Below are 12,702 nucleotides of genomic sequence, written 5' to 3'. Positions count from 1 at the left end.
ATGACCAAAGTTCATCCTTTGTTCATGTCGTTTTTCATCTCTCCCTTCCCAACAGCGTTGGCAGTCTTTTTGGCAACGATCGAGCTCGCGGTAGCCCAGAACGAATTTCCCGGGGTTCGCAGGGCGAAATGTTCCCCACCCTCTGGCCGTGTGCAGGTGAGTCATGGGATGGACGAATCTTTCTGGCACTGGCAGTGCTGACCCGATTGCTGACCCTGTCTGTGTGCCCGTTGTAGATCTACGAAGGACATGACAACGTACTGATGAAGCGTCTTCAAACGTTGCGTACTGAGATGCGACGCAGATCATCAACGCAGAGCATGGAGCTGGATGCATACCTCGTGCCGGGGTATGACGAACACCAGTCGCCCTTCCTGATGGAGGCGGACCAGCGGGTGCAGTTCCTAACCGGGTTCACCGGATCCGTCGGCGAGGCGGTCGTGTTGCAGCGTACTGCTGCGCTCTGGACCGACGATCACTTTTTGGCGCAGGCAGATCTGGAGGTAAATTGTGCCTGGAAATTGTTCCGCAAGGGGGAGCACCCGTCGATCGCCGACTTCTTGCTGAGTGAGTTGAGCCCGAACATGCGCGTCGGTGGGGACACTCAGCTCATTCCGCATCAGCAGTGGAAGAACCTCGAAAGTGAGCTGAAGCCAGGCGTCATCCGGCTCGTGCCGATCAACCGCAACCTGGTGGACCTGGTGTGGGGTTATAGACGGCCGGCCTCGAACGCCCCCAAGGTCCATGCGGTACGGTTCGCCGGGGAAACCTGGGCATCCAAAGTGGCCAAGCTGCGTGCCGAACTGACGGCACACCGGTGTGATGGCATGATCGTAACGTCGCTGACCGAGGTCGCCTACCTGCTGAATGTCCGCGGCAGTGACATCCCGTACGTGCCGGTGTTTAAGGCTTACCTTCTCGTCACCCACGAACATCTGTTCCTGTACACCAACACTAGTCGATTGACGCATAGTGTCAGTACGCACCTGAAGACGCACTCCTGCCACAATGCGAACTGCGTGAAATTGCGTGAGTACGACGATGTATGGCGTGATTTGCGCACCCTCTCCCAACACTGGCAACGGTTCCTTGTGCCTGGACCGATTGTGTTCGACACTGGTGCGTCGGAGGCGATCCATGCCGGTCTGCCCAGCAACATAATACTGGAGCGACCATCGCCGGTCATCTTCCAGCGTGCGCAAAAGAACGATGTCGAGAAGCGAGGTATGCGACAGGCCCACATCAAGGATGGTGTGGCCATGTGCGAGGTGCTTAGTCGACTGGAAGACCGGGTAAGTTCCGATGGGCTTCGACACCTTCAAGAAATGACACCCCAATTCCTCTACTCACGCTTCTAGTTCCTCGCCGGTGACGTCATCACGGAACTCTCGTTGGCCAGGGAGATTGATCACGCACGGAAGATACAGAACTACTCGGAGGGTATAGCCTTCCCGACCGCGGTCGCTGCCGGGAAACACTCCGCGATCCCCAACTATACGCCAACAAATCGCACCAACGCGGAGCTGACCGAGAGCATGCTGCTTATCGATTCCGGTGGCCAGTACGAGGATGGTACGACGGAAGTGTCACGCACGTTACACCTCGGTCAGCCAACGAAGGAGCAGATCGAGGCGTACACGAACGTGCTGATCGGTATGATACGGCTTTCGATGCTGACGTTCCCGGACAATTTGAAACCGGCCGAACTTGACGCCCTAGCTCGAGGGCCCGTTTGGGGCTCGATGAACGATTACCCACACGGCACGGGACACGGAATCGGCTCGTACTCGTCAGTGCGTGAATGTAAGTCCTCAACCCAACGATGTTTAAATATGTATGATCATCACAAAAGGATTTTGCGTTTCGTTTGCCTCTTAGCTCCAATCAGCATCTCCTACACTGCAAAGCAACGATACACTTTTAAAGAGGGATACTTTTTCTCGAACGGTGTGTAGGGTTTCCGTTCCCAACCTCTTATCGGCGGACTTTCCACTAATTGCATTCTCTCTCCCATCCGCCAGAACCTGGATACTACAAACCAAATGCCTATGGAATTCGACTGGAAAACGTGCTCGAGGTTGTCGACACTGGAAAGATTCATCCGACCGGGTACAAATTTCTCGCCTTCCAGGACGTCACGCTGGTGCCCTTCGAGAGGAAACTTATCGATCGCACGATGCTCAGCGTGCCAGAGGTTTGTATGCCACCTACAGTAGGAATCACGTGGGCCTGTTTTAAAACATTTCTTTTTTCATTGCAGATTAAATGGCTCAACGGTTACAACGCACGCATCCGGGAATTCGTCGGAAGTGAGCTGAAAAGGATGCACAAGATGGATGCCTTCTACTGGATGATGAACAAGACGAGTCACGTGTGCGAATCCAACTGCGCCAGTTTTGCAATATCGACCTTCGGTCACCTGTCGTTGGGAAATATTTTCACTGTCGTCCTACTGCTGGCAAGATTTACTTTTAATTGATGCCATTGAACATGAACTCTACTCTTGTTCCACATTTGAAAGAAAACAAAATCTAAATGAATGAAAAAGTTTCAGTTTCATAAATCGAACATTTGCAAATTACTTTTCACCAGTGCATGCTTTCCGTGCCTCCCGTGTTGCGCCATCGTGCTAGGATGTTTTAAAAGCCACCAAATTACAATACCGATTGCACGTAAATTCAATCATAAACAGAAGGGAACGAAGAGGATAAGATTTAAATAGTTCTTACGCAAACATATTGAACAAAGTTAAGGAAGATATTTACAAATTCATCGATGTTGTTTAATTGTTTTATGAGTGGTCTTAAGAAATATAAGAAGCTAGGCCATAGGACAAAACAGAGATAGCGAGTGATATCTAATTTATTTAATCTAATTGATTACGAACGAGCGAAGGTTTTGAATGTCATATGTTATCGAAATAATAAATCCTTAATCTAGTCTATTGTAAACCTAAATTGCGAGTCTTTTTAACGATCTGCAACTTGAACGGAAAGAAATAGTTACGTTAAACCCACAATTGCAAAACAAAACCCACGATAATAATCAACTTATGACTCGCAGACAGCCTCAAGTGTTTCCTTGTCAACCTTAAATATCAACTTAATGGATTGAATGGCACCAGCTTAAAAATGATCGATTGAAAAATGAAATACTTCTGGACTTTATATTACCATCTTTTCAATAACAAAAAACCATAGAATTAGGTATGTTTAAAAAATGGTGTCGCAATTATTCTGCCTTGAAATTATCGTTTTTTTTAAACTTCCGTTCGTTTAATCGGTTAACCGATTGTTGGAACCGGTTTTACAACAAATTTTGACAGCCCGATGACAGTTCACCGGTATTGTTTGTTTTGATTTTCTGTGTTCCCAACTCAGCAAGTTCGCTGTCTCACAGAGACCTTTGGTGCTAAAATATTGTTCAAAATATAAGCATTAATTAGAAAACTTCCCCAGCGCAGGACGGCTGAAGATGCCGAAAAAAATGGGAATCAACTCCAAGGCCGTCGAAGCGCGGGAACGTAAGGCGGATGCGAAGAAAAGCGCCAACGACAAAGCAGCCAAGGCAGCTGAGGATGCCCTGTGGGTGGACGATGATAAACAATTAGCGAAGAAAAAGAAACAAAAGGTACGCTCCCGGCAACCGTAGCTATTGGAGGTACTATAATTTTTTTTCCACTTTCCAGGAGGACGAAGAACGACGTAAAGCGGAAGCTGCTCGCAAAAAGGCCGAAGCAAAGGCATTACTGGAGGAGGAAATGAGCTCGATCAAGACTACGGCGAAGGTTTCGACGCAAAAGGTGACACGATCGCAGATCGAGGCGGAAGTGGAAAAGCGAAACCGAACCATTGAGACAATCAACAACCCGCCAAAGCAACCCGCCCTGCCGAAGCCAATACCACTGGAGGAAAATCTAAACCGTGTGATGGCTGATACGGAGGTAGCGCAAACCATCGATCAGGCCATCGCCGTTCTGAGTGTGGGCGACTCGTCCGTCGATCGACATCCCGAGAAACGCATGAAGGCGGCTTACAAGGCATATGAGGAAGCTGAACTGACTCGACTGAAACAAGAAAACCCTTCGTTGAAGCTGTCCCAGCTGAAGCAAATGATCTTCAAGAATTGGCAAAAATCTCCGGAGAACCCTATGAACCAAATTCGAGCCTAATGCCAGTGAGCGTGTGATGATAATCCTGTAAAAGCGTTGTAAATGCACAAGAAATGCAGGTATGCTCTAAAATTAATATGTTGGTGTTCAACCTACGATTAACAGAATCGATCTCATAGTTCTTGCCTTATGTTTCAAGTCCATATTTCTGTCGATGACAAACAAAACAATTAACCATTCTTAAACTTGGGGCTTATTATGGTTAGGGATATTTTGGGAAGCATTTTCCTTAAAATTTAAACACCACCATTATTTATTTACCTGTGATTTTGAAATTCTCCATCTGTTTGTGATATGCTTTTTAAATCGTTTTTTCTCAAACCTACTCTTTTCGGTTTTACATTTCACTTTATTATCTCACGTTTAGTTCTTACAGCATACAAAATTACACGTCGTAACTTACTGGCTAGTGTGAAGGGTACTTCCCTGTCCTTCTTCCGGAATGGAAGTCGTTTGCTCGCCCACCAAGCTTGTACTCCCTGCTTCTCTTTATCCCCATACGCTTTGCTTCGTCGGTGGAAGGAGGTGAGGAAAAAGAAGCAATCGGGGATTTTCTTCTTATCTGATGTTCCGTTCCTTCATTCCTCGTCTTGACCATTTCCCTGCAGGAGGCTTATTGTCGGTTTTACCTTCGGTCAATAAATAAATAAATAAGTTAATTTAAGTCAATGTCAAACGATGTTCTGATGTCGGTCACTTTTTTCTAAAGCAAAACGTGGACACCTCTAAAATATACGCTTGTTTCCGTTGGAAGCGTGACCATAAGGATTATTTTGTTAAGTAGACTTTACTCCACGGTTTCTTGTCCTCCTCGTTAGTCCAATTGCGTTTAATTTAAAGAGTGAAAAAAAAGATTTGAATGACGGGATCTTGCCTTCCCTTTTTCTATTCCTGTTCAAGGTTCTATCGTATCAAGTATCCAATATTAAGCTTGTACCATCCGAGCAGGAGTCGCCCTGTTATCATGTTTGTAACGTACTGTTTCCTTCGTTCAGTAAACAGTTGGTTTTTGTGTAGTATTGTTTGATAATCATTACTGCAGTTGCTTATTGCGTAGTTTGTCGTGGCAGCCGTTTGGTTGACTAGCGTTTGCACCATCGTCCAACAGCATGGGCCCCGTCTGGCGATGGCGACCTCGAGATATGGTGGCCGTGTTGCTTAACATTAGATACTCAAGATTCGGTACTGCCGGGTGTCGGGAAGGGGGTGCGTCTGTAGAAAGTGTCCGCTTGATCGTCGCTCCCGTTCTACCACTATTTCTGCTCGTGGCTAGAAGGAGACGCTTTCCTCAGCTGTTATGGGTGTCTATTAGTATATTCATATTTTCAATCAATTTTGTTCTTTTCCTTGATCCGGAAGGACATGGATGTATGATCTATCATCTCCAACGGCATCGGAAATCTCGAACATGCTTTTCACTCGCTTCACTTACTCAATCACACGCACACCCACACGTATCCATTCATTACACCCGATTTTGTGCCATGACGGAGTTGAAAGCATTCAATCGGTCACAATGTTTCTACTCTATCTCGGTTGGTTATGCCAAAGCGTTTCCCAATGCTCACGTTGGTGTCGTGGTGGCCGATGGTTTTGCCTCAACCGCCACTGTTGCCCCTGTACTGGAGTCTTCCGTGGGACTACTGCTGGGTGTACTATCCGCTTCCGCCAGAACCGAACCCTTACTGCTTCGTCCTTCGGCAACCGCTCGGTATTGCTCCTTCTCGTCACTGCCCGGTAGCGTCTCGTTCGTCGTTTCGTCACTCATTGTCACATCATCGAGCCCACCGTCACCATCGTCGTAGTCCGTGAGCCGATCGAAGAACGCTTCCAGATCGAGATCCATACCGGGCTCTGCTTCGTCCTCCTTTTTCACCTCGGACGGTTTGGGTTTCGGTTGAACGAGTTGCAACTTTGTCACCGGTTCCGGGCGATCCGTTGCGTCCACGTCGCGATCCACCTCGCTATCGACGTCGGCGAATAGGTCCGCTACACTCGATCGCTGCGGGTCGGGGTTACCCTGTTCGCTCAGCTTGATGTCCGCACCGTAGATCGGTCGGAAACCACCCTGCAGTTCCGGTTGGAACCTGTCCGGATCGAAATTGGACGACGAGGGTGTTACTACCATCGCCGAACCATGATCTTCCGTGTCGTCTCCTGCGCCCGTGGACGTCGTTTCTTCGTTGTCGGATCGATCGATGGAGTTTTTCGAGTTCTGTCCGGCGGGTGAGTCGAGCGTTTTGTGCGCGAGCTGCACCGGTTGCTGCTGATTGAGTTTAAGTGCCTGCGGGGAAGAGGTCACGACGGCCCAACCTTCGTACGGGTTCGTCACCTTCACCGGATCGAGGCTCATGCTTGCCTGGAACGGTGCCTGGAAGCTCTGTTCGTAGCGTCGTGATGGATTACCGAACTCATCCACATCGTCGATCTTCAGATAGGATACTTCTGTCTGCGTCTCACCATATGGGGAGTAGTAATAGTTGTTACCCGCCCCGTACCCTCCGGCTGGTTTGTTGTAACGCATGTTGTTTCCATTCGCGACACCGACCACCGAAACACTGGACTCGGTCGGGGTGTACGCGATTGCGATGGGAGTGCTGTCGGTGTGGAAGCGCTGCAATTTGCTCGAAATCAAATCCTGATCATCCTGCCCGGCCGATCCACCGGCCGATGGTTCCTCCCCGAGATTGTACTCCGAATCAGATTCGAGCAGATCCTGCTGCGGTTGTCGCACGTGAGCGCTTCCCTTTTCCGGTCGGGCCAGCGCAAGTGGATCCGGTTTTTCCAGACTATAGGGGAAGTTTAGCTTCACGTGCGGGTTCGGTTTCTTGTGCTTGGCCGTGAGGATCGGTTCCTGCTCGAAGTGTGACGCAATCGAGAACGGTGTGTTCTGGTACTCGGTTCCAGGACTGATCACCTTCGGTGGGGCCTGCGGTGACTGTTCGCCCCGCTGTCCTACCACGATGGGATCGTCCAACTTCACCGGCGTACTCTTGACTGGATACACAACATACACCGGGTGTTCGCCGGCTGCCTGTGGAACTCCCGCCACAGCACCGCCGTCACCATTGACATTGACCTCTGTTTCCGGTTGCTGTTGGAAGCTATGCACGGATCCTTGCTGTTTCTTCGACTGCAACATCTGGAGCGTTACCACCGGTTCGAGCTTGGGACGACCCTGGGGATCATCCTTGAGGATACTCTTCAGGATCTGAGGCGGACTACGATGGAACTCGTTATCTTCCAGCGGTTCGTTCGGCTTTTCCGAGCTACCTGCAACCTGAGGCGGACGCACTGGTGGTCCCGTGGGGATAATGTTTATTGGATGCGACACCGCGCCAGCCGGTGGAGGTGGGGGAGGTTGAAGCCGCGGTGGTTGAATGTTGAACACACGATCCTTGAGCATCTGCGGTGGTGGCGGTGGAAGGCGATAGTGTCGACGGTTCTCGAGCTCGGCCGATGCTGGTGGGAGATTCTGGGGACGGCTTGGGCGTGCCATGAGACGCGTTGGGAGTGGTGCACGTCGGACCGGGCCACCACCAGTCGGTGGTTGCGAGTTGACGGCGTGATACTCGTGAGGGTAAGCGGGCTTACGTAGTGGTGGACCCGTTTTCACGAGAATCCCCGACGGAGGTACACGGTACGTGCCAGGTTCCTTCAGATATGGTGGATGCCCGTGGGAAATCTTTGCATTCGGACGGAACTGAGGAAGGATGTTCGGGAGGGTTAGCGATGGTCGTGGACGATCGCTTGGGTACGTCGGTGGTCGGCGGTGGATCTCGTTGTATCGGAATGGGGGACCTTGCGTTTGTACTGGAGGACGCGGACGCTGCGGTCCCGCGGCAGAACCAGAAGGCGCCGAAGGTGGTGTCAGCTGTTCCGGCAGATCCGCCGGGTAGTTCGGGTTCGGTGCGATCGAAAGTTCGTTCTGGTTCAGTTTTTCGTTCGGCGGAGAGGGCGAATCGAACACGATTCGGTTCGAAACCTCATGGAGTGTACTGGAGATGTCTTGGTTCGGGGGGAAAACTACCATCTGGTCGGGGCGCACCGGTGCCGAATGGCCGTTCGGAGGAAGAACCTCACTCTTGTGCGTACCACTGATGATCGGGGCGTTATCGTACTTGTCATCCGACTCGCTTGGGAAGCGCACGCTACTCGTCTTGATGATGTCTTGCGGTTTCACCTGCACCTGAACGGACGTGCCGACGTTCGCCTGATCGTGCGGTTCGTCCAACACTTGACCCATCTGGTAGGAGGGACGTGAGGCACTGAGGGCCGCCGCCGACGCGCTATCCTGTGAGACCGATCCAACAAAGTGGCCACCATCCGCGTGTCCCGATCCTACGACCGTTCCAACCGACTGCTGCGAACCGAGGACGAACGTGGCCGAATGCTGGTTGGGACTGATCACGACACTGTTCATGCTTGGGACCGCACCATACTTGACCACGTTCAGCTGAGGTTGACGCACTTCGTACTGCACGTACTGCCCACCGGCGCCCATCGAATCCATTGCTGGCGGTTGAGGACGATGTCCGTTTGACTGGTGCACCGATGGATATTGCTGTCCATATTGCTGAGGCGTTTGCTGAGGACGCACCGGAGCCGGCTGCGGATGAACCTCATACTGCACGTACTGATCCGACAGGTCGATCGATTGCTCAATCTTCGGACCATCGGATCCGTCCGAACCGAGCAACACGATCGACGGTGGTGTCGTTTGATCCTCCTCCTCTTCCTGCTCCACCTCTTGCTCCACACGGTTGCTCTCCGCCTCGAGGCGCTTCTTCTGCTCGAGCGTGTTAAAGATATCCGAAAGCGACATCACGGCGGGGTTCTTCGGCAGCTCGATCTTGGTACCGGCGTTGGCGTACCTGTCCGGTTGAGAGTTCGCCGCACCGACACCCTCCTGCGATGGCATCGGTCGGAACGGCGCCGGTCTGGATCCTTCGTACTTGAGTGCCGGCATCGTGAACTTAATCTTGGAACCCTGGTTTCCTTGCGAATCGTCCACGAAGACGACCGGATTAGCGGGCGGTGTTGATGGTGGTCGAGTGCTGGCGGTCGTTTGGTAGAAGCTGGTCGTTACCGAAGCTGGCCAGTGTGGACGTCCGGATGGTGAGTAGTACGTGGATGAAGTTCGCACCGGAGTGGCCGGGGAAGGCCTCTCCGTGGTGGTGGTGGTTGTCGTCGTTGTTGTCGTTGTAGTCGTCGGTCCGGGAAGGGCCAGCGTAGACGGGAGGAAGAACTTCTTGCGCGTCTGCTCCGACGTCTCGAGGTACTTGTTCTTGATCGTGCTCTTGTACGGATAGCGCGTGACCAGCTGTTTCTGAGGGTTGACGGTTGTTTTCGGCGCTTCCGTTGCCGTTGTTGTACTCGGAGCGGTTGTCGTCGTCGACGTGGTGGTGGTGCTAGAGGTAGTAATCGGACGTCCCGATGTAGCCGGGAACTTGAAGTACGACCCGGAGTTGCCTGTGTTCGTCGTCGAACCGCCTCCATAGGGCGCCCGGTTGAAGCTACCCGAAGTGTACTGTGGTCGATTGTAGAAGTACTTCGTCGAACTAGCCGGTGGGGCCACGGTGGTGCTAGTGGTCGTAGTTGTAGTCGGTGCCGGTGTGGCCGAAGTCGCCGCCACGATGTGCGTCCCGGAATGCTCCTTGTGATTGCTAGCACTTCCCTTGTTGATACCCTGATACTTCAGGTTCGCGTACGAGCTCGAGATCGACACAAAGTTCTCGGGTGAGTACATCTTCGGCAGGTTGAGGAAGTCGTGGAAGTTTGGCGTCGACTGGTGCACAATCACGTCCTTCTTGTCGCTCACGTAGCTATCCTTGATCGAGTCGTACAGCTTGGCGTCGGGCAGATCGATCTGATTTCCCGTCTTCTTGTGGTTAAAGTCGATCGCACCGGTCGACGGGTCACGCTCGACGAAGAACGGTTTCCCGTCGTTGAACACGTCGGACGGCAGGAGTACCGAGCCCGGCAACAGATCCTCGTCCACGTTCGACTCTTCCGCGATCAGATCTTCAAAGTCGTCGTTGAATTCGAACTCCGCCGAGACGGTGGTGGTGGTGGTGGCCAGCAGCAGGAAAACCGCGCCACACAGCGCCACTCCCAGCGGGAGCAGTTTGGTTGGTTTTCTCATCCTTCAAGGGCACTGGCTGGAAAGAAATACGAAAAGGAAAGGTGGCTTAGGAAATGGAGCAAGAGAGGTTTTACTATATAAAGATCAATTTTGTTTGATTTAACTTGAAAGTTTAATTCTTTGTTTTGTGTAACAATAAAAATGTATAGAAAATATTATCCAAATACGTGAGTTCAGAAAGAAAATCGATAAGAAAAGACATGACGGATGGGGATCACTTTCCATAACGTTTCACTCATTAAACGGTGGTTCCTTCTTTATGGGGAACTTTCTTCAATCTAATGCGACCAGCTCTTGGATAAGCTACTCTCATATGTTCATAAATCAAATCTAATCAACGAATCAACCGTAACATTGAATCACCTCAGTCTCCATCGCATTACGTGAGACTTTTCACTTTCTACCAGCCAGTATGGTGGTAGTTAAATTAAGGAAAAGCCTCAACAAAAACCCCGCATATGGAAACGATGGATGTGGTTTTTTCATAGAGCGATTTTCACGAGGGGAGAAAAACGCCCCAAGATCGAAAGCGAAATCAAACTCATCAACACACACTTCCGGGCAAATGGAATGCCGTTGCCGGCCCGATCAATATCGGTGTTTTTCCATCATAATGGAGAATAATCAAAGCCACTTTTCCTGTTAGCATGCGCGCAAGGCCTCCCCCGAAAAAAGCACTCCACGGAAAACCTGGCGGAGGCGCGAAAAGAGAAATGGTGACCCGCCTCTCCGACGGTTTTCCCTCCGACGGTTGTTGGATTTCTCTTGCCGTGGCGTTCTCGCCGACGTTGGTTGGTGATGGAGATTTTCCGTTTGACGCATGCGAAACCGAGCAGTTTCCCAACGCAGACGCCCACCTTCGCCCATTGTCCCGGGGGGGGGGGGGGGGGGGGGGGGCGTTCGGACAAATTGGATCTGCACCACGTAATTGCTGGTGGTTCAGCAAAACGTGGAGGAAATGAAAAGTGAAAAGCGCTTTGTTTTAGAAGTATGAGAGTGTTTCTGAAGCTGGTGCGAATTTGATTTAGCGCCGATGGCTTTATTAGAGTCGTAGGCAGGGAAGCAGAATTTTAGAAATGGGGCAAACTTTCCACATTGAAATGACATTTGAGTTGATTTGGATTTGATTTTTGACACAAACCCTCTTCGAACAGTTATTTCCTCTATATGGCTAATCCGTCGAAGGGCACTGTGGCCTCGCGGCGGAAATGAAAAACAAAAACCTCCGTTAGGTGTGTCACTCGGTCGACCTGCTAACCGAAATTCCTTCCGACATCGACAGCCGAAGGGGTTGCGTCCGGAATATTAATCGGCGTGCAGGCAAATCCGAGCCACCTGGCCATCGATCGAGCGGATCGGCTTTCGGAGTGACCGAATTTGCGTCCCGTCATTCCCCGGCGAGGTGGCCGCTTTCTCTCGTTATGTAACGGGATGGTTCGAGGCAGACGGTTGCATATTTGTTCTAGAGGATTTATGTTATGCACAGCCACTTAGTTTCTCCCTTTGGGGTTGGTTGGTTCAAGCACACGCCGTTCCGTAATCGATCGATTGACCTCATCCTAGACGATCGGGGCCTCCACCACGCTGGGTAAGGTGAAATCGCGTTCGCTTATGTTGACATTCTATGCACGATGGAAGGGGATTTGAAAAGCGTGCCTACATTTATGCTAATTCGTACGCATTGCCTCCTTTCAGTGGATTTTTCTTGTTTGTCCAAGAATGTCACCGTCCTCGATGGAGAGAAATGGGCAGGCTGAGAGTTACGTTTTGGGTGGAAGTTTTGATTTCGTGTAAAGAAATCGCCCCCCAAACCGCGACTTCCAACCCTCCTCCCCTCATCCACTGACGCCTCCGAAAAGGCCGGGACGGCGTAGCGGTAAATATGAAATCGATATATTTTCTATTTAGCGATTGCTTTGTCAATTTCTCCTTTAAAAAAACGTTTCGGCGCTTTCGGGGTCTGTTTGTGCATAAATTTGCCCGTACCCTTGCCACTCGTACGCCACACGCACACACCAAATTGACCCGTTTTTACCCGCTTCGGTTTCGGTGCGGAGGCTGTTGTGGAAGAAAGAAATCATCTCGGGCTTTGCGTGCATTTGTATCTCGGGAGAGCAACCGATGGCGGGTGAAAGTACGCAAGCCACCTTCGCCGATTTACAAGAACGTTTTTGGAATTCACTTTCTAGCAGTTGTGATGCTTTGCGGGTGTTAATTGAATTGACACCTTGCCCTTTGGGAGAGTATTGATGCCGCTTGTGATTTTATCGAAAGTTCTTCCAAATCGAAATAATTTACAGTACATTAAAGGAGGTGTCAAAGATTGCAATTTGTTGCAAAAGGTTGTAGAAAGTTTGTTTTTATTCGAAACAAGTTTTTAACGCTT

At 50.7% G+C, this 12,702-nt stretch overlaps 3 protein-coding genes across 3 annotated transcripts; 2 read left to right on the top strand and 1 right to left on the bottom strand.

Moving 5' to 3' along the window:
* LOC131289527 (xaa-Pro aminopeptidase 1) lies at positions 1 to 2,479 on the top strand. The gene is made up of 6 exons (XM_058318806.1): positions 1 to 156; positions 237 to 1,292; positions 1,359 to 1,803; positions 1,879 to 1,947; positions 2,022 to 2,194; positions 2,261 to 2,479. The coding sequence occupies exons 1-6, from the start codon at positions 1 to 3 to the stop codon at positions 2,477 to 2,479; spliced, it is 2,118 nt and encodes a 705-aa protein (XP_058174789.1).
* Positions 2,480 to 3,410: 931 nt separating this feature from the next.
* LOC131287418 (coiled-coil domain-containing protein 124) lies at positions 3,411 to 4,306 on the top strand. The gene is made up of 2 exons (XM_058316467.1): positions 3,411 to 3,630; positions 3,689 to 4,306. Exons 1-2 carry the CDS (start codon positions 3,475 to 3,477, stop codon positions 4,169 to 4,171), a joined length of 639 nt encoding a protein of 212 aa, XP_058172450.1. The 5' UTR covers positions 3,411 to 3,474; the 3' UTR covers positions 4,172 to 4,306.
* Positions 4,307 to 5,735: 1,429 nt separating this feature from the next.
* Positions 5,736 to 10,316, bottom strand: LOC131289525 (proline-rich protein 36). Its single transcript, XM_058318804.1, has one exon. The coding sequence runs from the start codon at positions 10,314 to 10,316 to the stop codon at positions 5,736 to 5,738; it is 4,581 nt and encodes a 1,526-aa protein (XP_058174787.1).
* Positions 10,317 to 12,702: the final 2,386 nt, after the last annotated feature.

This window comes from Anopheles ziemanni, chromosome 3, assembly GCF_943734765.1.
Source record: "Anopheles ziemanni chromosome 3, idAnoZiCoDA_A2_x.2, whole genome shotgun sequence".
NCBI lineage: Eukaryota > Metazoa > Arthropoda > Insecta > Diptera > Culicidae > Anopheles > Anopheles ziemanni.
The sequence above is the reverse complement of the archived record's forward strand: the minus strand, read 5'-3'. Positions and strand labels throughout refer to the sequence as shown.